This window comes from Brienomyrus brachyistius, unplaced genomic scaffold, assembly GCF_023856365.1.
Source record: "Brienomyrus brachyistius isolate T26 unplaced genomic scaffold, BBRACH_0.4 scaffold35, whole genome shotgun sequence".
Taxonomy (NCBI): domain Eukaryota; kingdom Metazoa; phylum Chordata; class Actinopteri; order Osteoglossiformes; family Mormyridae; genus Brienomyrus; species Brienomyrus brachyistius.
Genome location: NW_026042310.1, coordinates 674,189 through 701,769, shown reverse-complemented (window position 1 = coordinate 701,769; position 27,581 = coordinate 674,189). Strand labels below are relative to the sequence as shown.

General features: G+C 40.3%; 1 protein-coding gene and 1 long non-coding RNA gene across 52 annotated transcripts; one reads left to right on the top strand and one right to left on the bottom strand.

Annotated features, from left to right (window-relative positions):
* The first annotated feature begins 1,915 nt into the window (after window positions 1-1,915).
* LOC125721880 (piggyBac transposable element-derived protein 4-like) lies at window positions 1,916-27,506 on the top strand. Of its 50 annotated transcripts, XM_048998037.1 has the most exons (27): window positions 1,916-1,999; window positions 2,226-2,287; window positions 5,543-5,576; window positions 5,990-6,055; window positions 7,868-7,901; window positions 8,881-8,948; window positions 9,367-9,400; window positions 9,745-9,812; window positions 10,251-10,284; window positions 10,700-10,767; window positions 11,194-11,227; window positions 11,644-11,711; window positions 12,167-12,200; window positions 12,622-12,689; window positions 12,995-13,081; window positions 13,292-13,438; window positions 14,815-14,964; window positions 15,854-16,003; window positions 16,553-16,702; window positions 18,482-18,631; window positions 19,197-19,343; window positions 19,904-20,053; window positions 21,251-21,397; window positions 21,955-22,104; window positions 23,481-23,502; window positions 24,599-26,154; window positions 26,233-27,506. In XM_048998037.1, exons 5-27 carry the CDS (start codon window positions 7,874-7,876, stop codon window positions 26,371-26,373), a joined length of 3,651 nt encoding a protein of 1,216 aa, XP_048853994.1. In that variant the 5' UTR covers window positions 1,916-1,999; window positions 2,226-2,287; window positions 5,543-5,576; window positions 5,990-6,055; window positions 7,868-7,873; the 3' UTR covers window positions 26,374-27,506. The 50 variants fall into 50 exon arrangements, with proteins under 50 accessions (XP_048853994.1, XP_048853990.1, XP_048853987.1 ...); XM_048998033.1 differs by lacking the exons at window positions 1,916-1,999; window positions 2,226-2,287; window positions 5,543-5,576; window positions 5,990-6,055; window positions 7,868-7,901 and having other exon boundaries at window positions 8,597-8,948; window positions 13,295-13,438; XM_048998030.1 differs by lacking the exons at window positions 1,916-1,999; window positions 2,226-2,287; window positions 5,543-5,576; window positions 5,990-6,055; window positions 7,868-7,901 and having other exon boundaries at window positions 8,597-8,948; window positions 14,818-14,964.
* LOC125721883 (uncharacterized) lies at window positions 7,234-11,211 on the bottom strand. 2 transcript variants are annotated; one of them, XR_007385992.1, is made up of 4 exons: window positions 11,129-11,211; window positions 8,466-8,584; window positions 7,805-7,892; window positions 7,234-7,716 (listed from the first exon to the last, which is right to left on the bottom strand). It is a non-coding gene; the product is annotated as an uncharacterized LOC125721883 (long non-coding RNA). The 2 variants fall into 2 exon arrangements; XR_007385993.1 differs by lacking the exon at window positions 11,129-11,211 and adding an exon at window positions 9,303-9,417 and having other exon boundaries at window positions 8,466-8,611.
* Window positions 27,507-27,581: the final 75 nt, after the last annotated feature.

Below are 27,581 nucleotides of genomic sequence, written 5' to 3'. Positions count from 1 at the left end.
CCCTCGTGTGTGCCACGCCCCCCTGATTATCCACGTGTGCTTCCCCAATCATGCCCAGCTGTGTCTTGTTATTTCACCCTGTCTTTTGTCTATATGAGTCCAGTCTTGCCCTGCCGTTGGTCCGTCATTGATGTTAGATAATGTTAGTAAGTGTTAGTTTGTTGCCGTCTGTCCTGTCTTCTCGGTCCCTGATTAAATCCTCATTTTCCCGCAATCCTGTCTCATCCTTCCCCGCTTCCTGCTTGCCCGTCCAACCCGAACTCTGACAGTTATAATCACACTGTAAAATTTACATTTATATTATAACTTAATTTACAAATGAGCAGTGTGCTGTTGAACTTAGACAACAAGTCTTTTGCCCAGTCCTAGGTGTGTGTCAGGACACACATCCTCTTCTTGTGGTGCCTGTGGGAGAAGCGGTGCACCACGTTTCATACCGATTGTCATCACATGAGAAACAAAGGACTCGTTGGCAGGCATCAGAAGAACTAAAAGGGACTTTATTGGACCAAAACAGGAGCAGGGAAACAAACAGGATCGTGAGGGGTCAAAATAGGATGACTAGAACTGGGAAGGGCGCAAGCAACCGGAAGATTAATGTTATGACCAAAAGGGGAAACAAAGGACTAATGAGGTCCTAATGTTTTGTAATGTTTTGTAAAATGCAGGAGTAGTGTGAACTTCTTGGGAAGCAGGACACCACATTCAGAAGGTGGTTTTGGTAGTTGCAGATGAGCATTTATGGAGTGGTATTGTTTGCTCATGAGAAATGGGAATATATCTGGGGAGGGTGTCTTAAGGCGCATGTCCATGCAGTCCATTGCGCAGATGGTGCTTGGTAGATCAACAATAGATTGAAATCCTATCTTGACTGGGACCTATTCTAACAGGGAAATTTCATGTATTGTGTGACCAGTTGATTTATTCCGTACATGATTCGCAGGGGAGCATGGCTGTTGGACGCCTCTGATTTATCCACCCTGTCTCCTAACTCCCTCTGAAATATCCCAAAGTGCAGAGCAGTTGCACGTGTGGTGGTACAGAGATAGACCATCTGCTCTGACTCCGCAATACTGGTGCCAAATTACTGAATTTGGCATTGGCAAAGTACTCAGTAATCACATAACTGATATGAGTTGCAGTGTACTGTTTATTTAGAAACAGTGCAAAGTTCCACAAGGACAGCTCTTGATAGCCTAAAATATCCCAAGAAGTCTCTGCAAATAGTTCTACATAGTCCTGGCAGATGAGTTCCCCCTCAGGCCACGATATGCAACATCCTGAGGCAGCAGTAAATATGGCATTGTGTGACTGGAATTAGAATGCAGAAACAGGCCTACTGATTATTGGATGGCACAGTACTCAATAATCACATAATTGATATGAGTTGCAGTGTACTGTTTATTTAGAAAATTATAATGCCTTGTAAAATAATGAAAATAAACATTTAATTAATTATGAATGATAAAAATATTATTGTAATTTAAGTCCTATAATATCAAGCAACTGCAGAATTGAATAAAACGCAATGACCAATTATTTGTACAAAATTGTCAGCATTCAAGTATGCGCGAGTGTGCGAAGATTCTGTTCTTACCTAAGACCAGCTCCCAAATAAGGAAAAACTTACGAATGTCATAATTTTAGTGAAAACTACGTAAGTGGGCTTTAAAGTACTTTTTAAAAGAATGGCTGGTGAATGAGGCCCATTGTTCTGTTTTGAAAGCGCGCGCTTTCAAAGGTCAGAATGATTTATTTTTTATTACTTAATAAAAACATAAAACATGCTTATATTTTATGATTTGCAAAATTAAACAATGCAACACAAAGAAACACGGCTGTCAATATTTAGTCGTTTACGTTGATATTCGAGTAAGGTATATAAGAAAAATAAAACAACAGGCTGCTCGGGTCAGGGATCTACTTCCGGGGTAAATAATTCGGTTTAAAAGCGCCAAAGCGACCTCGACGGTCTGTTTTGCGTTGATGTCCGCTTGAGGTGAGTGTCCATCCTGTTTTGCTTGTAGTTTTGTTTGTTCTTCGTAAAACATTGTTCTCACGGTCGAACGTCTTCGCATACCATGTTGAATATTTTTGCTTAACTTATTTTAGTTCCTTGAATTATAAAAATGGGAGTTTATATCAAACTGTCCACTTTAGACCGTGGGCATTTTTGCCATTTTTTTTTCTGTTTACATCCTAATGACTGCTTGCATATTGTACAGGTAATCTCCACGTCCCCGAATGTGATCCCTTCATCAAGTCTGCCTTTAAATGCAATTCGTAGGTAAGTTGGCATAATAATAATAATAATTATTATTATTATTATTATTATTAACATTACTATTGTTCATAATGAAAACAGGGGTCCATCCGGCTTGGACCCTTAATTTAATAATAGTGGTAATAAAAATAACTACACACGGCACTATGCTTAGAGCTCTGAGAAATCCATTTTATTTTTTTTTCCACATTTCCACTTTTTTTCGGATACATTTTGATCTGCTTGCGGGTTTTAAGTTTTTATAAGCTGCAGAAAACTGCCTTAAATCGGGGTTTCATAGTATGACCCGTTGCGCTCAGTCTCTTGCCTGAATCCACTTTTGGCTCCTTAAAGGCTTTTTTTTCGGCTCGGCAGCTTATGAAAAACTTAGTTCTGGGATATTCTAATCGCTTGCGGGCGGGTTAGTTTAAATTTAAGCACTTATAGCGAGCAGGGCATAGTTTTGCCTTTATTATTAGCGGTTCGAGTCGCGCTCCTCTTAATTGACCCCTGCATCACTACGTTATAATGGCGCCACACAATGCTGCAATGCCCGATTAGGGGGTCATTACTTGTAATCGCTGGAGCCACCTGGGAAGTGCGCAGAGTTCCTGCGATGGCAATGAGCCTCATGGTAAAGCCTAGTGTTGAATGGTGAGATTGGAGGCAGGGATTTGTTTCATTAATTAATTAATATTTTTAATCTGAAATGAAAAGTACAGGTATGAAGATCGTTCCACACGTGTACTCATAAGACTAGTATGGTGGTATGCGCATGACAACTAATATTAAACTGTGAAATATAAAACAACTTGCTCCTATTGAAATTTCCCGAATATTTTTTTTGGTCCGATATAAAAATTTGTAGACACTATAATTAAAATCTTATGAATGTTGAAATTAGTCTCTATGTTCTGCGAATGCAAGTATTCTAGTTGTGAACTTGTTCTGTGGCTTAGTATTGTGAAGGAATAAGTGTAAGTTATGATACTCAAGCAAGCGTTGCTGACTATATTGTTATAACTTCTGAAAGAAATCGAAATGGAAACCATATTTCCACAGCAACAAACAAATGATGCACACCGAATAAGCTCAAAACAAATACTTTTTGGAGTAACGTGCATTCATTTTGTTTGTATTTACTGTTCTGACAGTAGTTGGTAGTTCATGGATGTAGTTCATGGCAAAATATATGCCTTATCGCATATAGTTTTTATACAGGGTTACATTGGCATGATGTATTAACAGTAGGCAATAGAAATGAAGAAATGAAGGCCTGCTTCTAACATAATCTTGCCTTAGAGACCTGTTACTTCTGTGGCCTCAGTTTGGTCAAGCATCAGCTGAATTTGAGTCACGAGTGAATTGATGCCTACTGGTCCCTACTCTATAATTGCGACACAAGGCTGCAATGGCCGATTAGGGGGCCATTACCATAAACACTGGAGCCACCTGGAAAGTGCCTCAATTTCCGGGGGTGGGCCTCAGCCTTATAGTAAAGTCTAGCCTAGTTCGTCGTTCCCTTTGTATTTCCATGCTGTGCTCGGTTATGCGTGCAGAAGCTTATGGTTACACTACATTTGGCTGGTGGGAAGTTGTTAGTCTAAGCTTGGTCCGGTATGAATGTGATATGGCACACCACGGCATTTTGAAATCTTTATGACAAAATTAGCCTGGACCCGGACATGTGTTCCTTTTGAGAAGACTGCTTTTTCTTGGTTGACCTCTGCTCTGTGCTGCCACCTACAGGAAGCACCTAGTCAATGTCGGTTATCTTGCACATTCGGAGTTCACAAATAGACTGGTGGTAGGGACGGCATAGACTGAAAATGGAGTAGCGCAGTCTGATTAAAATACGTTGCTATGCAAAGGGGGGGGGGACTTAATATTTGTTTAGGTTGTGTTTTGGCAGAAGATTTATAAAAACTATAACACTAATAAAGCCGTGTCTTTCAATTTTATAATAGTATTGATGACTATATACATTTGTGACACATCCACTCCAAGTCTGACCTGGGATACGTCCTAAGTTTCGTAAGGTTAACGCAGAGTTGACAAATCCTGATCAGAGCAGGACACGGTACATGCAAACACCCATAATGCACCACGTGTTATTTGGCAGAGTCCTTCCTTTGCCTAGGAAGGACTCTGCCATAGCCGAATCAGGCCTTATGATCAATTCACGTTGGGGGATGTGCAAAGAGCCCAGAATCCCTAAGCCCAGTCTCTAGCTACGCCTTTTGCGAGGATATTTTACATTTTTAGGATTTAGTGATTGTCAGTGACGCACCACAGTGCACAACAATGAAATGTGTCCTCTGCATTTAACTCATGTGTGACATAGCAGGGGGCAGCTAATTCAGTGCCCAGGGAGCAGTACCTTGCTCAGGGTACCTCAGTGGTGCCTTGCTGGTCGGGGATTTGAACCTGCAGTCTTTCAATCACGAGTGCACTTCCCTAACCATTAAGCCACCAATTTGTCCACAAATCATGCACGGTCCAGTATCTGTGTTTTCCACATCATGTAAATCGTATCACACCCTATGTACTCCTTCAGCTAACGCCGTGATTTTCAGCCAGTGTGCCGCTGCACGCTAGTGTGTAGTGAGAGATTGTAATGTGTGCCGTGGGAAATGATCCAATTTCACTTAATTGATCCAAAACCCTTTTTTTGCTAATTTAATTTGCAAATACTATGCCATCGTCGAGTTTCTGTGCTGTAATAGCTTTGTTTAGAATACATCACTATTTCAACATTACTCCCGTTTTCCATAACATATCTGTGTAAGCTGAGCTTTTCAAACCTGACTCGTATAAAAGCTGAATTCAGAGAGAGACTGAGAGCTGTTAAAGAGCTTTGTGTATCTGTCTGTCTTCAATTCCTGCCTGGATATCAGCTTTGTGTTCATCGAAACAGGCTCAGGTTTCACACTGAGTGAGTATAAATAACTTGAGAGTGGTTGGTGTGTCGGATTTTTTTTCAGTGTAAAAAAAAAAAAAAAGTGCCGTGGCTCAAGAAAGCTGTGTATTTTCAACCTAACTTACCAGTGAAGCCATGCAGTGTTTTTGTGAGTGTGGCAGTGCGGTAGATTTTGTACTCCTTAGTTGCTACTTTTGAAGTTGAACTGTTTCTCTGTGGTGACCTTCCATGGATCTGTACTGTACAATTGTGATTGCAACCTTGTCTGCTAACTGAGAAGTGTAATTCACAAATACCTTCTGCTGTCTTCATTGGGTCCTTTGCAGTGGTTCTCATACCTTTTTGTTTCTTGTTTACAGGTTGCCGTGTCGACAGACTGCCCGCCTTCCCAAGGTATGAGGGTGTACTTGTTTTTACATTGTCGTTTCACGTTTAAATCGGCTGAATTCTGCATGACATCTATGCATCATCTGGGATGTTCAGAGAGACGCATGCGATTCACCGGCAGTGCAAGGCCCCATTTGAAGACTGTCACTGTCAACTACTCTTCTGTACCTGCATACAGCTAGACCATTGAAATACATGCAGATCGTTTTGCTACTAGATACAATACAGCAGTTGCATTCTAATGGATTATTCTTCAGGCGTTGCTCAAACAGCGTCCGCTTTCATGTCCTCTTCAGCCTGTAATGCGAAAATCTTCTACATACTCTGTGTATCATGTGCAGGTTTGGAGAGAGCTGGTCAAGATGGATAAATGACAACGCTTTACATGGGTCACATCATTCTCATCTGTACATTTTCAGAGCAAGTAGCCGGCCAGAAGAACTTCTGGACAACAAGACTTCGAACCAGTGTCACGGGAGCCTGAGGCAAGTAGTGAAGAGGAAGATGAGTTGAAATGCTGCTGAAGGCTTTTGCATTAAATCTTCTCTCCCTGAACTAGTGATTTTTGAATATGGGGCTTCTAAGAGATGAAAATAGGAACAATTGATTTCTTCCTGAATGTTTGCATCATATCAAGTGAGGTTTCAATCTGCTGGCCAAATTGCGTGTGTTAAATGGAACATGGCTGCTGTTTTAGGTACACCTTGCTAATACCCTTTTTGCCTTCAGAACTGCCTTAATTCCTTGTGGCATAAATTCAACAAGATGCTTGAAACGTTGACTTTGCTCCATGTTGACTTGATGGGATCATGCAGTCGCTGCAGGTTTATCTGCTGTTGCACCTTCACGGTGCTTTCCTGTTCCTCCGCGTCCCTTGGGTGCTCTGTCGGATTGAGATCTGCTGACTCTGGAGGCCATTTGAGTGCAGTGAACTCATTGACATATTCATAAATCCAATCTGATGGCATAAGCTTTGCGACATGGTGCATTATGCTGCTTAAAGTAGCAATTAGAAGCTCGGTGCACAGTGGTCATAAAGGTCATTGACATGCTCGGCAACAATATTCCGGTAGTTTGTAGCATTTAAGCAACGCTCGGTTGGTGCAAGGGGGCCCAAAGTGTTCAAGAAGATACCCCCCCCACAGCATTACAGTACCACCACCAGCCTCAATTGGACTTATAAGGCATGATGGATCCATGCTTTCATGTTCAAATTCTGGCCCTACCATCTGAATGTTGCAGGAGAATTAGAGGTTCATCTGACCAGGCAACATTTTTCCAATCTTCCATTGTCCGGTTTCGGTGAGCCAGTTCCCACTGTAGCCTCGGTTTCTTTTTGTTAGCTGACAGAAATGGCACCCAGTGCGGCTGTCTGCTGTGTCTGAAATGTTCATGCCAGCCCATTTGGCATCAATTGAAAGTCTATTGAATCATCCCCCCCCCCATTCTGGTGTTTCATATGAACATTAACAGAAACTCCTGACCTAATATCTTCATAATTTTCTACATTATGCCGCGGACAAATGATTGGCTGATTTTAGATATTTGCTTCAATAAGTAGTTGAATAGGTGTACCAAAAAGTGGCTAGTGAGTGTGTATGCACTATAGATATCTCCCTAGAAATCCCTACAAATCATTTGGTTGTGTAATGGTCTTCTGTAAAGAAGATGTCAGTTATTTTTAAGAAATATAATCTTATCTGTTTAACTGTGCTTGGTGAGACTGAGAATGAATGAATAAAAATATTTTGAAATGCTGTTTCGATCGTATAATTTTTGTATTGTATAATTTATTTTTTTGCAATATATTTTCTCCATTTGCAACAAGTAAAAGATTAATACAAACCACTGAGCAAGCAAGTGGAACAACACAATATTAGCTCATTCGTTCTTACAATGATAATGTGCAGCAGAACGTTTTGCAGCATGATGGTAGACACCAGGCTCTACATAGTTCACATTGGGTTCCCACGTTTTATAGAATTGGTCTGTTTTTGAATGTCATATAGCTGTACGGTACAGTAATGAGACTAACTCAAACTGCACTCTGTGCCAGCCTTAAACAGTTGGTACTTTTTCATTAATCCACTGCAATAAAATGCTCTTCCTTGCAGCTTTTTCCATGCAGTAAAGCTGCTTGGGAGACCTAGGATGAGGGACACATTATATTCATATATTCATATGCTTGCATATTATATTCATCTTCATTTTCAAGACTTGAAATTACAAATGACCTTGGTTGTCGTCAGTGGGTCCATCCTGGTGCTTCACGTCACTTTTATTTCTCTTGTTTCCAGGTAGCCATGTCTGCAGAATTCCTTCCTTTCCAAGGTACAAGTGTGTTCACTTTTATACCATGTTTTTGCACGTAAAATTGTCAAGACGTCTGCTTAACCCCCTGGCATAGGGGTCACGATATTTTGTTTCGGCGTGGTCATCGCAACGTGCACACGGGTAATAATCACATCACATAACATGTCAAGTAAGGCAAATGAAATCAAATGCATCATGCTACAATTAATTAGCTGCTTGGTACAAACAGAAAATTTGCAGGGTTCTTATTTTCCATTATTTCAAAGACTAATCTTTAAGAGAAGTCTCACACAACAGTTTACTTAAGGGTCGTCGTCAAGCTGCACGATGTGCGTTATTAGTATCAACTATAGAACAGTGCTGAGCAAAGGCAAATCATATTTCAGAACAAATTGCGGCAACACGACCAACAGTTGACATACTCTTATTTTATGAATCTCAATATTTATCGTGAAATTTTCAATTATCACGTTGTGAATTCTTTTTCAAATGTCATGCATCCCCTCCCTGGTGTCTTTGGGTCGATTCTCTCTCCTCTATGAGTAATGGAGAGAAAGGAAGCAACGACAATTGTTGGCTCACCGTGAAACTTGACGTCTTGTGTTCTGTTTCGTTGAGGGTCTTGAAAATTGACTCGTGTAGTGGTTACCCTACACTCCTACATGTTAGAATTCTTTGTAAAGTGTCTGGATCAATTTCACCTAATGGTAGTAGAGAGTCAAAACAGACTAATCATGTTCATCAAATACACAGCGACAGACAGAACACGTAAGTACCGAAATCAGGCATGTTTAGATGCATTGTAATGTTTTCACTAGTCATTGCTCAAACAAACATGATTTGCTTTCCATCCTCTCTAGCTTGTAATGCGAATATTTTGTATCTACTTATTGTATGTACAAAACTGCAAGTTGGGGGGGGGGGGGGGAGGCTAGTCAAAATGGATAAATGACAATGCATTACGTGGGTCAGAACATTCTCATCTGCACATCTTCAGATCCAGTACATGACACGGCTGAAATACCTTCAACACAAGCCTGGGAGCCAAAATTGGAAGAAACTGAGGCAAGTAGTGAATCAGAAGATTGACGTGTTACAGGAAGTGTATCGGCTTTTGAATACAATGAATTTTTTTCTCCCTGAAACCGTGTGGCAAATGTTAGGATTCTGACGGATCGTGACGATTGGATTTTCAAACTTTGGGAACTTCTGAAATGTCGCTTTATATGGTGACATCTAGTGGTGACATAGTAGCAGTTACCAAATTGTACATTTTAATTTTCATAGTCCCTACTTGATACTTTTGAGGTTGAATTCTGGTGTAAACATCACTGAGAAACATTCACAGACCTGTACTCAATAATTTTAATAGCAACCTTCTCAGCTGACCGAAACTCCAAATTTAAAATTCACAAATACCTTCTGCTGTCTTCATTGGGTCCTTTGCAGTGGTTCTCATACCTTTGGTTTCTTGTGTTTACAGGTTGCCGTGTCGACAGACTGCCCGCCTTCCCAAGGTATGAGGGTGCACTTGTTTTACATTGATGTTTCACGTTTAGTCCAAGGCCCCATTGAAAACGATTGTTAGTCTCAGCAACTCTTACCCACATACAGCTAGACCATTGAAATACATACAGATCATTTTGCTACTAGTTAGAATGCAACTGCTGTATCGTAATAGATTATTCTTCAGGCGTTGCTCAAACAGCGTCCGCTTTCATGTCCTCTTCAGCCTGTAATGTGAATATCTTGTATATAATCATTGTGTCTCGAGTGGAAATTGAGGGGGGTGTGGCTAGTCAAAATGGACGTAGGAAAATGCATTACATGCGTCAGATCATTCTCATCTGCACGTTTTCAGATCCAGTACATTACACTGCCGAAGCACCTTCACCACAAGCCTTGAAGCCAAAATTGGAAGAGACTGAGGCAAGTAGTGAAGCAGAAGATTGAAGTGTTACAGGAAGTGTATCGGCTTTTGAATGCAATGAATTTTTTTCTCCCTGAATCAGTGATGGCCGATATCGGTGATTCTGACAGATCATAACGATTGGAACAATTATCTGGGAAAATTTTGAAACCTTCGGAGCGTTTGTATCATCGCTTTATATGGTGACATCTAGTTGTTTCACAATAGCATTTACCGAATTGTACATTTTAGTCTTTGCTTCATAGTCCATAGTTGGCACTTTTGAGGTTGAATTCAGGTTATTTTTACTGAGAATCATTCTCAGACCTGTACTCAAAAACCGTGATTGCAACCATCTCAGCTGACTGTAAATCTTCAAATTTAAAGTTCACAAATACCTTCGGCTGTCTTGGGTCCTTTGCAGTGGTTCTCATACCTTTTGTTTCTTGTGTTTACAGGTTGCTGTGTCGACAGACTGCCCGCCTTCCCAAGGTATGAGGGTGCACTTGTTTTACGTTGTCGTTTCACGTTTATATCGACGGAATTCTGCATAATATCTATGCATCGTATGGGATGTTCAGAGAGACGCATGCGATTCATCAGCAGTCCAAGGCCTCATTGAAAACGACTGTTGGTCTCAGCAACGCTTACCCACATACAGCTAGACCATTGAAATGCATACAGATCATTTTGCTACTAGTTTGAATGCAACTGCTTTATTGTAATGCATTATTCTTCAGACATTGGTGAAACAGCGTCCGCTTTCATGTCCTCTTCAGCCTGTAATGTGAATATCTTGTATATAATCATTGTGTCTCTAGTGCAAGTTGGGGGGGGAGGGGTAGTCAAAATGGATAAATGGCAATACATTACGTGGGTCACATCATTCTCATCTGCACATCTTCAGATCCAGTACATGACACGGCTGAAACACCTTCAACACAAGCCTGGGAGCCAAAATTAGAAGAAACTGAGGCAAGTAGTGAAGCAGAAGATTGAAGTGTTACAGGAAGTGTATCGGCTTTTGAATGCAATAAATTTTTTTCTCCCTGAAACTGTGATGGCAAATGTTAGGATTCTGACGGATCGTGGCGATTGGATTTTGAAACTTTGGGAACTTTTGAAATGTCGCTTTATATGGTGACATCTAGTGGTCACATAGTAACATTTACCAAATAGTACATTTTAATTTTCAGCTTCATACTCTCTTGTTAGTACTTTTGAGGTTGAATTCAGGTTAATGTCACTGAGAATCATTCTCAGACCTGTACTCAAAAACTGTGATTGCAACCATCTCAGCTAACTGTGAATCTTCAAATTTAAAGTTCAGAAATACCTTCGGCTGTCTTCATTGGGTCCTTTGCAGTGGTTCTCATACCTTTTTGTTTCTTGTGTTTACAGGTTGCCGTGTCGACAGACTGCCCGCCTTCCCCAGGTATGAGGGTGCACTTGTTTTACATTGATGTTTCACGTTTAAATCGACGGAATTCTGCATAATATCTATGCATCATATGGGATGTTCAGAGAGACGCATGCGATTCATCAGCAGTCCAAGGCCCCATTGAAAACGACTGTTGGTCTCAGCAACGCTTACCCACATACAGCTAGACCATTGAAATACATACAGATCATTTTGCTACTAGTTTGAATGCAACTGCTGTATTGTAATGCATTATTCTTCAGACATTGGTGAAACAGCGTCCTCTTTCGTGTCCTCTTCAACTTGTAATGTGAATATCTTGTATATAATTATTGTGTCTCGAGTGGAAATTGAGGGGCGTGTGGCTAGTCAAAATGGACATAGGAAAATGCATTACATGCGTCAGATCATTCTCATCTGCACATCTTCAGAGCCAGTACATGACACGGCTGAAGCACCTTCACCACAAGCCTTGGAGCCAAAATTGGAAGAGACTGAGGCAAGTAGTGAAGCAGAAGATTGAAGTGTTACAGGAAGTGTATTGCATTTTGAATGCAGTGAATTTTTTTCTCCATAAATCAGTGATGGCAAATATCGGGATTCTGACGGATGGTAAATTCTGATGGCAATGACGGATGGCAAATATCTGGATTCTGACGGATTATTTGGTAAATGCTACTATGTGACCACTAGATGGTGCCATCTAGTGGTCACATAGTAGCATTTACCAAATAGTGCCTTTTATTTTTCACTTAATACTCTGTAGTTCGTACTTTTGAGGTCAAACTCAGGTCATCATTACTGAGAATCATTCACAGACCTGTACTCAAACACTGTGATTGCAACCATCTCAACTGACTGGAAACTTCATATTTAAAATTCACAAGTAACTTCGGCTGTCTTCATTGGGTCAGTTGCAGTGGTTTTCATACCTTTTGTTTCTTGTGTTTACAGGTTGCCATGTCGACAGACTGCCCGCCTTCCCCAGGTATGAGGGTGCACTTCTTTTTACATTGTCGTTTCACGTTTAAATCAACGGAATTCTGCATAATATCTATGCATCTTATGGGATGTTCAGAGAGACGCATGCGATTCACCGGCAGTTCAAGGCCCCATTGAAAACGACTGTTGGTCTCAGCAACTCTTACCCACGTACAGCTAGACCATTGAAATACATACAGATCATTTTGCTACTAGTTTGAATGCAACTGCTTTATTGTAATTCATTATTCTTCAGACATTGGTGAAACAGCGTCCTCTTTCGTGTTCTCTTCAACTTGTAATGTGAATATCTTGTACATGCTCATTGTGTCTCTAGTGCAAGTTGGGGGGGGGGGGGGAGGCTAGTCAAAATGGATAAATGACAATGCTTTACATGGGTCAGATCATTCTCATCTGCACATTTTCAGAGCCAGTATATTACACGGCTGAAACACCTTCCCCACAAGCCCTGGAACCGGAAATGTATGAGATTGAGGCAAGTAGTGAAGCAGAAGATTGAAGTGTTGCAGGAAGTGTATCGGCTTTTGAATGCGATGAATTTTCTGGTTCGCTAAGTCAGTGATGGCAAGTATCGCGATTCTGATGGATCGTGCCAATTGGATCAATTCTTTCGGAAAGTTATGAAACCTTCCGAACGTTTGAAACGTCGCTTTATATGGTGACATCTCGTGGGCACGTAATAATTTTTTTTTATTGATAATGTTTTTAATATACAAAAATGCTCAGTCTATTGGTGCTGTTCATCAGCTTTGAAAGCCCAACATATGCCGGTTTATGCAGGTGGAGCTGTCCTCAGATCATGAAGATGATCAGGCGTTGAATCTGCGAAAACGGGGCACTGCGAAAAAACCAGGCTCCCAAAAAAAGGTGAATGGTCTGATTTTTTTCCCCCTGCTTTCAACACAACGTATGCTGTTGTTTTTCATAATTCTCTACAATGTTTTTTTTTGTATTCCCTGGTGAAAACTGAAAAAATATCGGTTATTTTGCTATGCCTGCCAGGGCTTTTTTTTGGGAATTTGTTGTGAATTTCACAAAGAGCTAAAATGATTTCATTATGGGTCTTTTTCATCCCAGCAGAAAAAGCATGCTGGAGTGCATAAAACAAGCCGAAACGAGAGAGTCCTCTCAGAGGATGAAAGCACAGACAACTCAGAAGTTGATGTGAGGCCACCGAACGGGCGACCACTGGGCACTGCAATTCAACTCCTCTCCCAAAAAAAGGTGAATGGTCTGATTTTTACTTTTAGCATCGCGGATGTACGGTCCTTTTATATTCTGAAGCAGCCTGTTTTTCAGATCCTGATTGAAGGAATAAGGTGTGGGGAAGAGTTATGTCCTTTCATGTTGATATTTTATCCATGTTTATGCTGATATGCAAAAAGTAATTAACAAATTCACCTCCCAGAAATATGGCAAAAACAAATGATACAACACGGCTGTTTTGCTCATGCAGTAAAACCTTGGATTGCGAGTAACTTAGTATGCAAGTATTTTGCAAGATGAGCAAAAATTTGTAATACATTATAACTTGATAAACGAGCAAGGTCTTGCAATGCGAGTATTACGTATATTCTTAATCTGCCTAGTGTCGCATGATCACAACTGAGCCGATGGTTCTTCTCTCTTGCTACGGGATTGTGGGTAATCGTTTCCCATGCTCGGTCTCAGTCAGCGTGCCTCACTCATATAGTCAAATTTAGTAGAGAAGCACCACCTGAATAAGGGCGTAACAGTGCGAGCAACAAATGTGCATTACCACGATGCAATGTCCACATTTCCGTGAAATGGAAAAGGAGGCAAAAGCGGCTGTCGTTGGATAGATTCCTTGTTAAAGTCATACAAAAAGAAAAAGATTCCAGTGAGCCAACAGATAGCTATTATTCTTTTAGTTATAGTGAAAGTCGTCCTACAAAATAACCCTCTTTTCCTCTCTCTCATCTCCCTCATCCATGATTCTTTTCAGAGGTACAGTGCAGGTTAATTTGTTTTATGTATTTTTATTTTATATTTTGTATTAATCAGTGCCCTGCGATGGGCTGGCCCCCCATCCTGGGTTGTTCCCTGCCTCGTGCCCATTGATTCCGGGATAGGCTCCGGACCCCCCGCGACCCAATAGGATAAGCGGTTTGGAAAATGGATGGATGGATGGATTTTGTATTAATCATTTTTATATGAATATTTTTGGGTTGTGGAACGAATCGTCTGAGTTTCCATTATTTTAATGAGAAAATTCGCTTTGATATACGGGTGCTTTGGATGACAAGCACGTTTCCGTAACGAATTATGCTCACAAACTAAGGTACCACTGTATTCTAAAAGTATCCTGAATACAGTGCCTTCTAAAACATAAAACGGCTAGCTAGCATTTTAGCTCCCCTGCTTCCTTTGGTGGTTTATGCTGCTGATCAGCGTTTAAAACAACAGATGCTAGTTTATGCAGGTAGAATTACAATTTTTTCCATAATTTTCTACAATGTTTTTTTTCCATGTGAAAAATATTGGTTATTTTGCTATGCCTACCTGGGCTTTTTTTGTGAATTTGTTGTGAATTTCACAAAGAGCTAAAAAGATTTAATCACAGTTCTTTTTCATCCCAGCAGAAAAAGCATGCTGGAGTGCATAAAACAAGCCGAAACAAGAGAGTCCTCTCAGAGGGTGAAAGCACAGACAACTCAGAAGCTGAAGAGGAAAGACCATCAAAACAACGAAAACTGGGCACTGCAAAAAAACAAGGCTCCCAAAAAAAGGTGAATGGTCTGATTTTTACTTTTGGCATCGCGGATGTACAGTCCTCTTCTATTCTGGGGCAGCCAGCTTTTCAGAACCTGATTGAAGGAATAAGTGGTGGGGAAGAGTTATGTCCTTTCATGTTAAAATTTTATTCATGTTTTTGCTGATATGCAAAATGTAATTAGCAAATTCACCTCCCACAAATGTGGCAGAGAGAAATTAAACAAATAATTATACAGCACGGCTATTTTACGCCTGCATTTTCAAAAATGTAATTTAAATGTACCGACACTCCTCTACTTATGAACTTTCAACTTAAGAACTTTCAGACATACTGTACGAACGAAGAGAACTAAGTCCAAATTGTGTTCGTTGGGCTCCTGTTTCCTGTCTGCAAACATTTTTTTTTTCTCTCCGCACCCATTCCTCCTAGTATGACTTCTGGCCGCTACTCCCGCCATGCAGCAGCGTACGATGCGTACTCCCAGCATCCTAGTTCTTAGTACTTGCGTGTACTCTTAAAATGATGTTGAATAATGACAAAAATTGACTTACGAGCATTTCAAGTTGCGAATGGCCGTTCGGAACGTATCTCGTTCGTAAGTAGAGGAGCGACTGTATTGTAAAAGTATTCTGAATACAGTGCTTTCTAAAACATAAAACAGCTAGCTAGCATTTTAGCTCCCCTGCTTCCTTTGGTGGTTTATGCTGCTGATCAGCGTTTAAAACAACATATGCTAGTTTATGCAGGTGGAATTACAATTTTTTCCATAATTTTCTACAATTTTTTTTTCCATGTGAAAATTATTGATTATTTTGCTATACCTACCTGGACTTTTTTTGTGAATTTGTTGTGAATTTCACAAAGAGCTAAAAAGATTTAATCACAGTTCTTTTTCATCCCAGCAGAAAAAGCATGCTGGAGTGCATAAAACAAGCCGAAAAGAAAGAGTCCTCTCAGAGGATGAAAGCACAGACAACTCAGAAGCTGAAGAGGAAAGACCATCAAAACGACAAAAACTGGGCACTGCAAAAAAACAAGGCTCCCAAAAAAAGGTGAATGGTCTGATTTTTACTTTTGGCGTCGCGGATGTACAGTCCTCTTCTATTCTGGGGCAGCCAGCTTTTCAGAACCTGATTGAAGGAATAAGTGGTGGGGAAGAGTTATGTCCTTTCATGTCGATATTTTATTGAGGTTTGTGCTGATATGCAAAAAATAAATAGCAGATTCACCTCCCAGAAATAGGGCAAAAATAAATTAAACAAATACTGTTTTACACGTGCATTTTCAAAAATGTCATTTAAATGTATTCTGAAAGTATTCTGAATACAGTGCTTTCAAAAACATGAAATAGGTAGCTAGCATTTTAGCTCCCCTGCTTCCTTTGGTGGTTTATGCTGCTCATCAGCTTTTAAAACATATGCTTGTTTATGCGAGTGGAATTACATTTTTTTTCATAATTTTCTACAATGTTTGTTTCCCCTGGTGAAAACTGTGAAAAGATATTGGTTATTTTGCTATGCCTACCGGGGCTTTTTTTGTGAATTTGTTGTGAATTTCACAAAGAGCTAAAAAGATTTAATTATGGGTCTTTTTCATCCCAGCAGAAAAAGCATGCTGGAGTGCATAAAACAAGCCGAAACGAGAGAGTCCTCTCAGAGGATGAAAGCACAGACAACTCAGAAGCTGAAGAGGAAAGACCATCAAAACAACGAAAACTGGGCACTGCAAAAAAACAAGGCTCCCAAAAAAAGGTGAATGGTCTGATTTTTACTTTTGGCATCGCGGATGTACAGTCCTCTTCTATTCTGGGGCAGCCAGCTTTTCAGAACCTGATTGAAGGAATAAGTGGTGGGGAAGAGTTATGTCCTTTCATGTCGATATTTTATTGAGGTTTGTGCTGATATGCAAAAAATAAATAGCAGATTCACCTCCCAGAAATATGGCAAACAGAAGCAAATAAAAAAAATAAATGAGGCCGCATGGCTGTTTTATACGTGCATTTTCAAAAATGTCATTTAAAAATATTCCAGAAGTATTCTGCATACAGCACTTTCTATGTACTGTACCGGAATACATTACTGAATACATTTATGGCAATGCATTCAATATTCAGCCCTCACTACTCTGATAATGATCATGATTGCATGGTATTATGGATTACGACAATGTGCAGCAGAACGTTTAAGAAGAATTGCAGCGTGATGGTAGAGACACCAGGCTCTACATAGTTCACATTGGGTTCCCACGTTTTATAGAATTGGTCTGTTTTTGAATGTAATATAGCTGTACGTTACTGTAATGACACTAACTCAAACTGCACTCTGTGTCAACCTTAAACAGTTGGTACTTTTTCATTAATCCACTGCAATAAAATACTCTTCCTTGCAGCGTGAGTAAGAATGCAGTGTAATCTCTTGTTTTGTCATGCAGCATTATCTGCTTGCGAGGCCCAGGATGAGGAACACGGAGTCCATCTCTAGTTCCAAACAAATGTTTTGTCCTGTTTGAATCAGTTATTTCAAAGAACAACTTTGCAACTTACGGCATGACCGAAGGCAGACAGTTACGAGTACCAATTTCGGCTGGGCGATGTGGCCAAAAATGCTTAAAATTCCCTTAGGACTCCCCTATACAAAACATGAAGAGGATGAGAAATTGAAATGACTGCAAGCTGAAATCTGATTTTTCTTAAATAAGTCGTGCGATATTTTTGTAGTAGAGCGTAACACTAGTAATACACCTACAGTGCGATTCATTGCGGAGTGTTTTTCCTCTGACGGCTTCGCTGCTCGTCACAGGGGGCGGGTTTAACATAGCTAGTAGAGTTGCCACCCACAACGGAATACATGTAACAAGAAGTGCGTATTCAGAATATATAAATAAAATTATCTGTGTTTAGTCCATGTTACATTTTACAAGGCAGTAATTTAGAGTATTTTTCGAAGACCTTTAAAGGATATATGCAGTGTTTTTTAAGTCTTTATGTTAAATCTTCACATGCATGGTTTTCCCTTTGCCCATTAGAGGGCAGTGCAAAGTTGTAGACCAGCTTTCATGACCAACTGTAGTACTATCACGTTGTAGAAATGTAAGCATCATATTTCTGACTTTCAAAGAAGTAGTGGAAGTTCATTTGCTGCTGAATGCCAGTTGTACCTGTCAATGGTAAAGACATTGTCAGTGCTGGAAGTATCAACTTCTAATTTAAAAGAACCAGCTCATGATAAGCAATGTTTTCAAGTTAAAACTCAACCAAGCTAGAGTTGGCCACAAAGCTGGCTAGCATTTTAGCTCCCCTGCTTCCTAATGCTGGTTTATGCTGCTGATCAGCGTTTAAAACAACATATGCTTGTTTATGCGAGTGGAATTACATTTTTTTCATAATTTTCTACAATGTTTGTTTCCCCATGGTGAACACTATGGAAAAAATATTGGTTATTTTGCTATGCCTACCGGGGCTTTTTTTGTGAATTTGTTGTGAATTTCACAAAGAGCTAAAATGATTTAATTATGGGTCTTTTTCATCCCAGCAGAAAAAGCATGCTGGAGTGCATAAAACAAGCCGAAACGAGAGAGTCCTCTCAGAGGATGAAAGCACAGACAACTCAGAAGCTGAAGAGGAAAGACCATCAAAACAACGAAAACTGGGCACTGCAAAAAAACAAGGCTCCCAAAAAAAGGTGAATGGTCTGATTTTTACTTTTGGCGTCGCGGATGTACAGTCCTCTTCTATTCTGGGGCAGCCAGCTTTTCAGAACCTGATTGAAGGAATAAGTGGTGGGGAAGAGTTATGTCCTTTCATGTTAAAATTTTATTCATGTTTTTGCTGATATGCAAAATGTAATTAACAGATTCATCTCCCAAAAATATGGCAAAAAGTAAATAAACAATGAGGCCGCATGGCTGTTTTACACGTGCATTTTCAAAAATGTAATTTAATTGTATTCTGAAAGTATTCTGAATACAGTGCTTTCAAAAACATAAAACAGCTAGCTAGCATTTTAGCTCCCCTGCTTCCTTTGGTGGTTTATGCTGCTCATCAGCTTTTAAAACAACATATGCTTGTTTATACGAGTGGAATTACATTTTTTTTCATAATTTTCTACAATGTTTGTTTCCCCTGGTGAAAACTGTGAAAAAATATTGGTTATTTTGCTATGCCTACCGGGGCTTTTTTTGTGAATTTGTTGTGAATTTCACAAAGAGCTAAAATGGTTTAATCACAGTTCTTTTTCATCCCACCAGAAAAAGCATGCTGGAGTGCATAAAACAGGCCGAAACGAGAGAGTCCTCTCAGAGGATGAAAGCACAGACAACTCAGAAGCTGAAGAGGAAAGACCATCAAAACAACGAAAACTGGGCACTGCAAAAAAACAAGGCTCCCAAAAAAAGGTGAATGGTCTGATTTTTACTTTTAGCATCGCGGATGTACAGTCCTCTTCTATTCTGGGGCAGCCAGCTTTTCAGAACCTGATTGAAGGAATAAGTGGTGGGGAAGAGTTATGTCCTTTCATGTTAAAATTTTATTCATGTTTTTGCTGATATGCAAAATGTAATTAGCAAATTCACCTCCCAGAAATAGGGCAAAAATAAATTAACCAAATACAGGACGGCTGTTTTACACGTGCATTTTCAAAAATGTAATTTAAATGTATTCTGAAAGTATTCTGAATACAGTGCTTTCAAAAACATGAAATAGCTAGCTAGCATTTTAGCTCCCCTGCTTCCTTTGGTGGTTTATGCTGCTCACCAGCTTTTAAAACAACATATGCTTGTTTATGCAGGTGGAATTACATTTTTTTTCATAATTTTCTACAATGTTTGTTTCCCCTGGTGAAAACTGTGAAAAAATATCAGTTATTTTGCTATGCCTACCGGGGCTTTTTTTGTGAATTTGTTGTGAATTTCACAAAGAGCTAAAAACATTTAATTATGGGTCCTTTTCATCCCAGCAGAAAAAGCATGCTGGAGTGCATAAAACAAGCCGAAACGAGAGAGTCCTCTCAGAGGATGAAAGCACAGACAACTCAGAAGCTGAAGAGGGAAGGCCATCAAAACGACAAAAACTGGGCACTGCAAAAAAACAAGGCTCCCAAAAAAAGGTGAATGGTCTGATTTTTACTTTTGGCATCGCGGATGTACAGTCCTCTTCTATTCTGGGGCAGCCAGCTTTTCAGAACCTGATTGAAGGAATAAGTGGTGGGGAAGAGTTATGTCCTTTCATGTTAAAATTTTATTCATGTTTTTGCTGATATGCAAAATGTAATTAGCAAATTCACCTCCCACAAATGTGGCAGAAAGAAATTAAACAAATAATTATACAGCACGGCTATTTTACACGTGTATTTTCAAAAATGTAATTTAAATGTACCGACACTCCTCTACTTATGAACTTTCAACTTAAGAACTTTCAGACATACTGTACGAACGAAGAGAACTAAGTCCAAATTGTGTTCGTTGGGCTCCTGTTTCCTGTCTGCAAACATAATTATTTTTTTTCTCTGCGCACCCATTCCGCCTAGTATGACTTCTGGCCACTACTCCCGCCATGCAGCAGCGTACGATGCGTACTCCCAGCATTCTAGTTCTTAGTACTTGCGTGTACCCTTAAAATGATGTTGAATAATGACAAAAATTGACTTACGAGCATTTCAAGTTGCGAATGGCCGTTCGGAACGTATCTCGTTCGTAAGTAGAGGAGCGTCTGTATTGTAAAAGTATTCTGAATTACAGTGCTTTCTAAAACATAAAACAGCTAGCTAGCACTTTAGCTCCCCTGCTTCCTTTGGTGGTTTATGCTGCTGATCAGCGTTTAAAACAACATATGCTAGTTTATGCAGGTGGAATTACAATTTTTTCCATAATTTTCTGCAATTTTTTTTTCCATGTGAAAAATATTGATTATTTTGCTATATGTCACGATCCGTGGATACGGGCAAGGCGTATAGGCAGGCAAGCAGGCAGAAAGCAGGCGAGCAAGCGTAGTACGGGGAAATACTGGGGATTTATTAGGGAACAGGTACCAGGAAGCACGGACATCGACGAACATCAGGTAACATCAATGACGGACAATCAACTCTGGCAAGACAAGGACTCAAATAGACAGGACTGATCAAAATAACTAGACACAGCTGGCGACGATCAGGGAAACACACATGGGTAATCGGGGGGCGTGGCACACACGAGGAGCGGACGAGCCGGGCATCACACTATGCCTACCGGGGCTTTTTTTGTGAATTTGTTGTGAATTTCACAAAGAGCTGAAAAGATTTAATCACAGTTCTTTTTCATCCCAGCAGAAAAAGCATGCTGGAGTGCATAAAACAGGCCGAAACGAGAGAGTCCTCTCAGAGGATGAAAGCACAGACAACTCAGAAGCTGAAGAGGAAAGACCATCAAAACAACGAAAACTGGGCACTGCAAAAAAACAAGGCTCCCAAAAAAAGGTGAATGGTCTGATTTTTACTTTTGGCATCGCGGATGTACAGTCCTCTTCTATTCTGGGGCAGCCAGCTTTTCAGAACCTGATTGAAGGAATAAGTGGTGGGGAAGAGTTATGTCCTTTCATGTTGAAATTTTATTCATGTTTTTGCTGATATGCAAAATGTAATTAGCAAATTCACCTCCCAGAAATAGGGCAAAAATAAATTAACCAAATACAGGACGGCTGTTTTACACGTGCATTTTCAAAAATGTAATTTAAATGTATTCTGAAAGTATTCTGAATACAGTGCTTTCAAAAACATGAAACAGCTAGCTAGCATTTTAGCTCCCCTGCTTCCTTTGGTAGTTTATGCTGCTCATCAGCTTTTAAAACATATGCTTGTTTATTCGAGTGGAATTACATTTTTTTTCATAATTTTCTACAATGTTTGTTTCCCCTGGTGAAAACTGTGAAAAAATATCAGTTATTTTGCTATGCCTACCGGGGCTTTTTTTGTGAATTTGTTGTGAATTTCACAAAGAGCTAAAAAGATTTAATTATGGGTCTTTTTCATCCCAGCAGAAAAAGCATGCTGGAGTGCATAAAACAAGCCGAAACGAGAGAGTCCTCTCAGAGGATGAAAGCACAGACAACTCAGAAGCTGAAGAGGAAAGGCCATCAAAACAACGAAAACTGGGCACTGCAAAAAAACAAGGCTCCCAAAAAAAGGTGAATGGTCTGATTTTTACTTTTGGCATCGCGGATGTACAGTCCTCTTCTATTCTGGGGCAGCCAGCTTTTCAGAACCTGATTGAAGGAATAAGTGGTGGGGAAGAGTTATGTCCTTTCATGTCGATATTTTATTGAGGTTTGTGCTGATATGCAAAAAATAAATAGCAGATTCACCTCCCAGAAATATGGCAAACAGAAGCAAATAAAAAAAATAAATGAGGCCGCATGGCTGTTTTATACGTGCATTTTCAAAAATGTCATTTAAAAATATTCCAAGAGTATTCTGCATACAGCACTCTCTATGTACTGTAACGGAATACATTGCTGAATACATTTATGGCAATGCATTCAATATTCAGCCCTCACTACTCTGATAATGATCATGATTGTCGTAATCCATAATACCATGCAATGTGCAGCGGAACATATAAGAAGAACTGCAGCATGATGGTAGAGACACCAGGCTCTACATAGTTCACGTTGGGTTCCCACGTTTGATAGAATTGGTCTGTTTTTGAATGTAATATAGCTGTACGGTACTGTAATGACACTAAACTCAAACTGCACTCTGTGCCAGCCTTAAACAGTTTCTTTTTCATTAATCCACTGCAATAAAATGCTCTTCCTTGTAGCATAAGTAAGAATGCAGTGTAATCTCTTGTTTTTTCATACATGTCTGCTTGTGATGCCCAGGATGAGGAACACAGGGCACATCTCTAGTTCATAACGAAATATTTTTCCCGTTTCAGTCAGAACGTTAGACCATCTTTGCATCTTACGGCATGACCAAAGATAGTGAGAGTACCAATTTTTGTCTTGCCTTTAAGACACAGGTGAAAGAGTGGTGTTTAAATGATGTGTGTGGTTGGGGGATACATGCTTTCGGCGTATTATCTTGAACTGTATTGCTTTAGCATGATTGCAGACATCTGTTGTGACCGAGTTCCCTCTCCCTTGTCCTCCTAAGCCCTTTTAATGGTTGTACGTGTAGCTCCACTATGTATAGTTTTATTGAACAATCTTATTTTAGTAGTTTTAATTAAATGAATGGGAGTGTGTGTACAGCTCTTTTCCCCTTTAGACCATGGGAATTCTTTGGGATTTTTTTATCCTTATGATTTTGCTTGTATATTGTTTTCCTCTTCATTTTCTTGATCTTGACCATTCCCAATTTCTAAATGTGGTGATTTTAGCTTCAAAATGTTAGATCTTAGATGTTCTGGGGTGTTAGCTAGAGAACCTGAACGCTATAAAAGAATACCATATTAGGCCCCCAACCCACATCAATCCGCACAGTGTCTAATTTTTTTGTGGCCCGGGGACCTTGGAATCATCCTGGTGCTTCACATCCCTTTTATTTCTCTTGTTTTCAGGTACACCACCGTTCTTCCCAAGGTACGAGTGTTTTCACTTTTATACCGTGTTTTTGCACGTAAAATTGTCAGAAGTCTGCTTAAGCTCCAGTGTAGGGCTGCACGATATATCGTTTCAGCGTGGTCATCGCAAAGTGCACGTGTGCAATTATCATATCACAGGACATGCGATATCAAGTAAGACAAATGCAAAGCATGACTCATTTGATTTCAGCTACTTAGCTGCTTGAGGCAGAAGGAAAACTCGCGGTTCGGTAGGAGAAGTCGATCTCAATTTACTCTGATTTAAAGGTTCTTGTAGAGCTGTACAATGTGTGATATGAACATTGCACGTCATGCATGACAAGGTTAGTTAGCTAGGTTGCAGCCATCAATAAGTTAAGCTGAAACATTTTTCAGTCATCAGAAATACCCAACATGCTTTGCAGTTTTAATTGTTGTTCCTTTTCAAGATTATGTGCCGTGTTACAAAATTCGGCTAAAGTTTACCGCCGTTGCTTTTACACGAGTGTTGCATGTGCTGTCTGAGCCATAGTCGTCTTTGTTCCTGCTGTCACGCTCACTCACAATGTGCCGCATTTGTGAGAGATTGTAACAAAAATGGACGAGAAGGAGAAAAAGCAAACATGAACTGGTAACCAAAAGACATTAATCTTTTGCATTCCATAGTCATGATACTGAGCAAGAGCAAATTTGTCAGCACAATTATCAGCAACACTGCCAAACTAGTTGACATTCATTTAAATCGTAATATTTATCAGAAAAAGTTTTAGATATGACGATGTGATTTTTTTTTTGCCAAATGTCGTGCTGCCCTACTGTGGTGTCTTGTGTGGGTCAATTTGACTCATGGGAGTCAAAACAGACTGATCATGTTCATCAAATTCATAGAGACCGAGAGACGCACAAGTACACAAATCAGACAGTTCTGATGCATTGTTATGTTTTTCACTAGACGTTGCTCAAACAGCATTTGCTTTCCTGTCCTCCGCTGTGTGTAATGTGAGAATCCTCTACATTTTCACGACATGTTGCACGCAAATTGGGAGGGTGTTGTCAAAATAGATAAAAGGCAATGCGTTACATGGGTCACATCATTCTCATCTACTCATTTTCAGAACCAGAATTGCAAGAATCGTCAAGGAGTGAAGAAGACCATGAGAATGCGTTAGAATGGGAGTATCAAGAGGACATTGAATGTGAGGGTGATGCAGAAGATGAACTCATTCTGAAGTACAGAACTCGAAACTCTAACAACCAAAAAGCCCCACGGCGACCCCAGCAGATACCAAGAAAACTATTCATGCCCACTAATGAGATTAAATGGTCATCATCTCCAGATATTGCACAACCTTACTGTCCTGCTACATTACATAAGGTACCCGGGCCCACGAAATTGGCAGTGAGACAGGTCAGTGACATAAGGTCAGCATTTGAACTATTTATTTCCAAGTCAATCCAGAAAGACCTTCTGAAAATGACCAACCTTGAGGGAAAACGCATTTACCGTAAGCAATGGAAAGACATGGATGACGTGGATATGCATGCCTTCTATGGGGTCCTCATCCTCTCAAGTGTCTACAAATCAAAACGTGAGAAACCTAGAAGTCTGTGGGATCCCAAGACAGGAAGACCTATTTTCAGTGCAGTAATGTCATGGATGGACTTCAACAAATGCACAAATTGCTTAAGATTTGACAAGTGGAAAAAAGAATGTGCCAGACAACAGGAGGACGAGTTGGCAGAAATACAACCTGTGTGGGACAAGTGGGTTGAGCAGCTTCCACTTATGTATAATCCAGGATCCAATGTGACTGTGGATGAGCGCCTTATTAAATTTAAAGGCCGTTGCTCATTCAAGCAGTATATGCCGTCCAAACTAGCAAGGTATGGCATAAAAATCTGGGCTGCATGTGATGCTGCTTCATCCTATGCATGGAACATGCAAATCTGCACCGAAAAGGCAAAGGACGTAATCTCAAAGAGAGACCAGGGAATGCGGGTGATGTTCGACATGACGCAGGGCCTCAGCGGCCACCACATCACTTGTGGTGGCTTTTTCACATCATATGACCTGGGGCAAAAACTCCTCAAGCGCAACATGACTATGGTTGGCCCAATATTGCGCAAAAAGCCAGAGCTGCCGCCGGAGATTTCCACACTGAAGGAGAGGAAAGTGACATCCTCAGAGTTTTTATATACAGCCAATACTACTCTGGTGTCGTACATATCACGGAAGGGCAAAAATGTGATACTGATGAGTACACTGCATCGAGAGGGACAGATCAGTGACAGGGAAGACAAGAAACCGGAGATGATTCTGCATTATAATGCCACAAAAGGAGGGGTAGACAATTTAGACAGGTTGATGGCCTGTTACAGCTGCCAACGAAAGACTTTACGGTGGCCCCATATGATCTTTTATAACATGATGGATATATCCGCATACAACGCTTTCGTGATCTGGCTGGCAATACAGCCAGACTGGGAAAAAAGTAACTCCAATAAGCGTTGGAGATTGTTTCTAGAGGAGCTGGGAAGGGAACTTGTGCTTCCTCACATCCAAAGAACAGAGAGGATTCCAAGGGCTCCGGCAGCTGCTTTGGTGATAAGAAGGTTTCGAGTGGAGGCTGCTGTAACGACAGGTGCAGGATTCAACCCTCCGCTGCCTACAGTAAGTGCGAGATGCAGACGTGAACAGAACTGTAGGCGTTTTAGGATGATTCCCGGACTAATACAGGTATCGTTGCAGGCTGCCGCTGGTGGTGTATTGGAGAAACGCTGCCAGGATTGTCCCCCTTGGAAGGACGCAACGACGGCTTCCGTGTGCACCACCTGCAAGAGATTTATCTGTGTGAAGCACAGAGTGAAGCTCTGCTTCGGATGCGTGTAGTGTGGGAGTAGACGAAATATGAACGTAGGGGCCAAACCATTATGACCTCTCCCATGTGAAGCGAGTAACGTCGCCTGTCTTGTAGAAACAGTGCATGTCAAAGTCTATATGTATCAATGTTAGTTGATACTTCACTTTTCGGTCTGTACTTTCGGACTGTGGATGGTAGCGCGCGCTAATTTTAGATTGATGGAATAATGTTGATTTTTAAAAATACTGTATTCTGCAGTGTAATGTCTGGACAGTAAAATTTATCTGGACAGTAAAAATTAGACAGGCAGATACCTTCGCATCTCCAGCAACTCTTCTGCTTTTTCTTGATTGACCTCTTGCTGCCACCTGCTGGAAATGCCTAGTAGATTATCTTGCAGTGTGCAGACGACAGAACATTGTGTTCTATTGTAACCTGCGATTTATGACACGTTGTAACTGCTCACCGGTTAAAGGCTCATGTCTTCAACTTAGACAAATGTGCAAAGTTGCCGGGCATAGTTGTTTTTGACCCAGAAAATGCCACAGTGCAAGTTGTGCCTCTGTATTTCTGTGAATGATATAATCGTTTATCCGTAATTGCTTCAGAATTTTTATTTTTGTCAAAAATAGTTTTTGTTGGTCTGTGTTCCTAATCGCTATTAATAGCCATGTATTGTGTTGTAACTAATACGTTTTCTTTAAGTATACTGAAGATTGGTAATAATACAGTTTTGTATTTCTGTAAGGCTTTAAAGTTGTAAATATGACCTGTGTCACTTTGACCTGGGCCAACACTCCCAAAGCACACAATATCTCAGCACGTGCCCAGTTTTAGAAAAAGTACTTTTTCATTTTTTTAACCGGAGTGATGAATAGTGGTAAAACCATACAGTTATTCTTTGACACTAGCTGAGATACTGAAACAGCTCTGTTTTTCACTGTTCGTAGTGTGCTTGTTTCATTTTTCACTATGTGATGCTGCTATCCCAAGATCATCCTCGATCCCGCACCATATTATATACCTCTTCTGGGTATTCATTTCTTTTGGGTCACTGATTATTAAGTGAAATACTTACTTCAGACTTCAGCATGTTTAAGATGATTAACCTTGTTAATGATTTACTTGTACATTATAAGTAAAAGGAAGCCTGTTTGACTGAGATGTGTAGTTTTTCCTCAGTATTTAGCACCTGGTAAATATATCCTGTTGTTCTTAAATGGCCTTCAGGAACTGC

Coding starts and splice junctions, on each gene's coding strand:
- LOC125721880 (XM_048998029.1), top strand. CDS start 8,832: ATGACAATGCATTACGTGGGTCAGAACATTCTCATCTGCACATCTTCA. Junction 10,768..11,193: donor CAAAATTAGAAGAAACTGAG/GCAAGTAGTGAA, acceptor TTGTGTTTACAG/GTTGCCGTGTCGACAGACTG. Junction 13,082..13,291: donor AACCAGGCTCCCAAAAAAAG/GTGAATGGTCTG, acceptor TTTTCATCCCAG/CAGAAAAAGCATGCTGGAGT.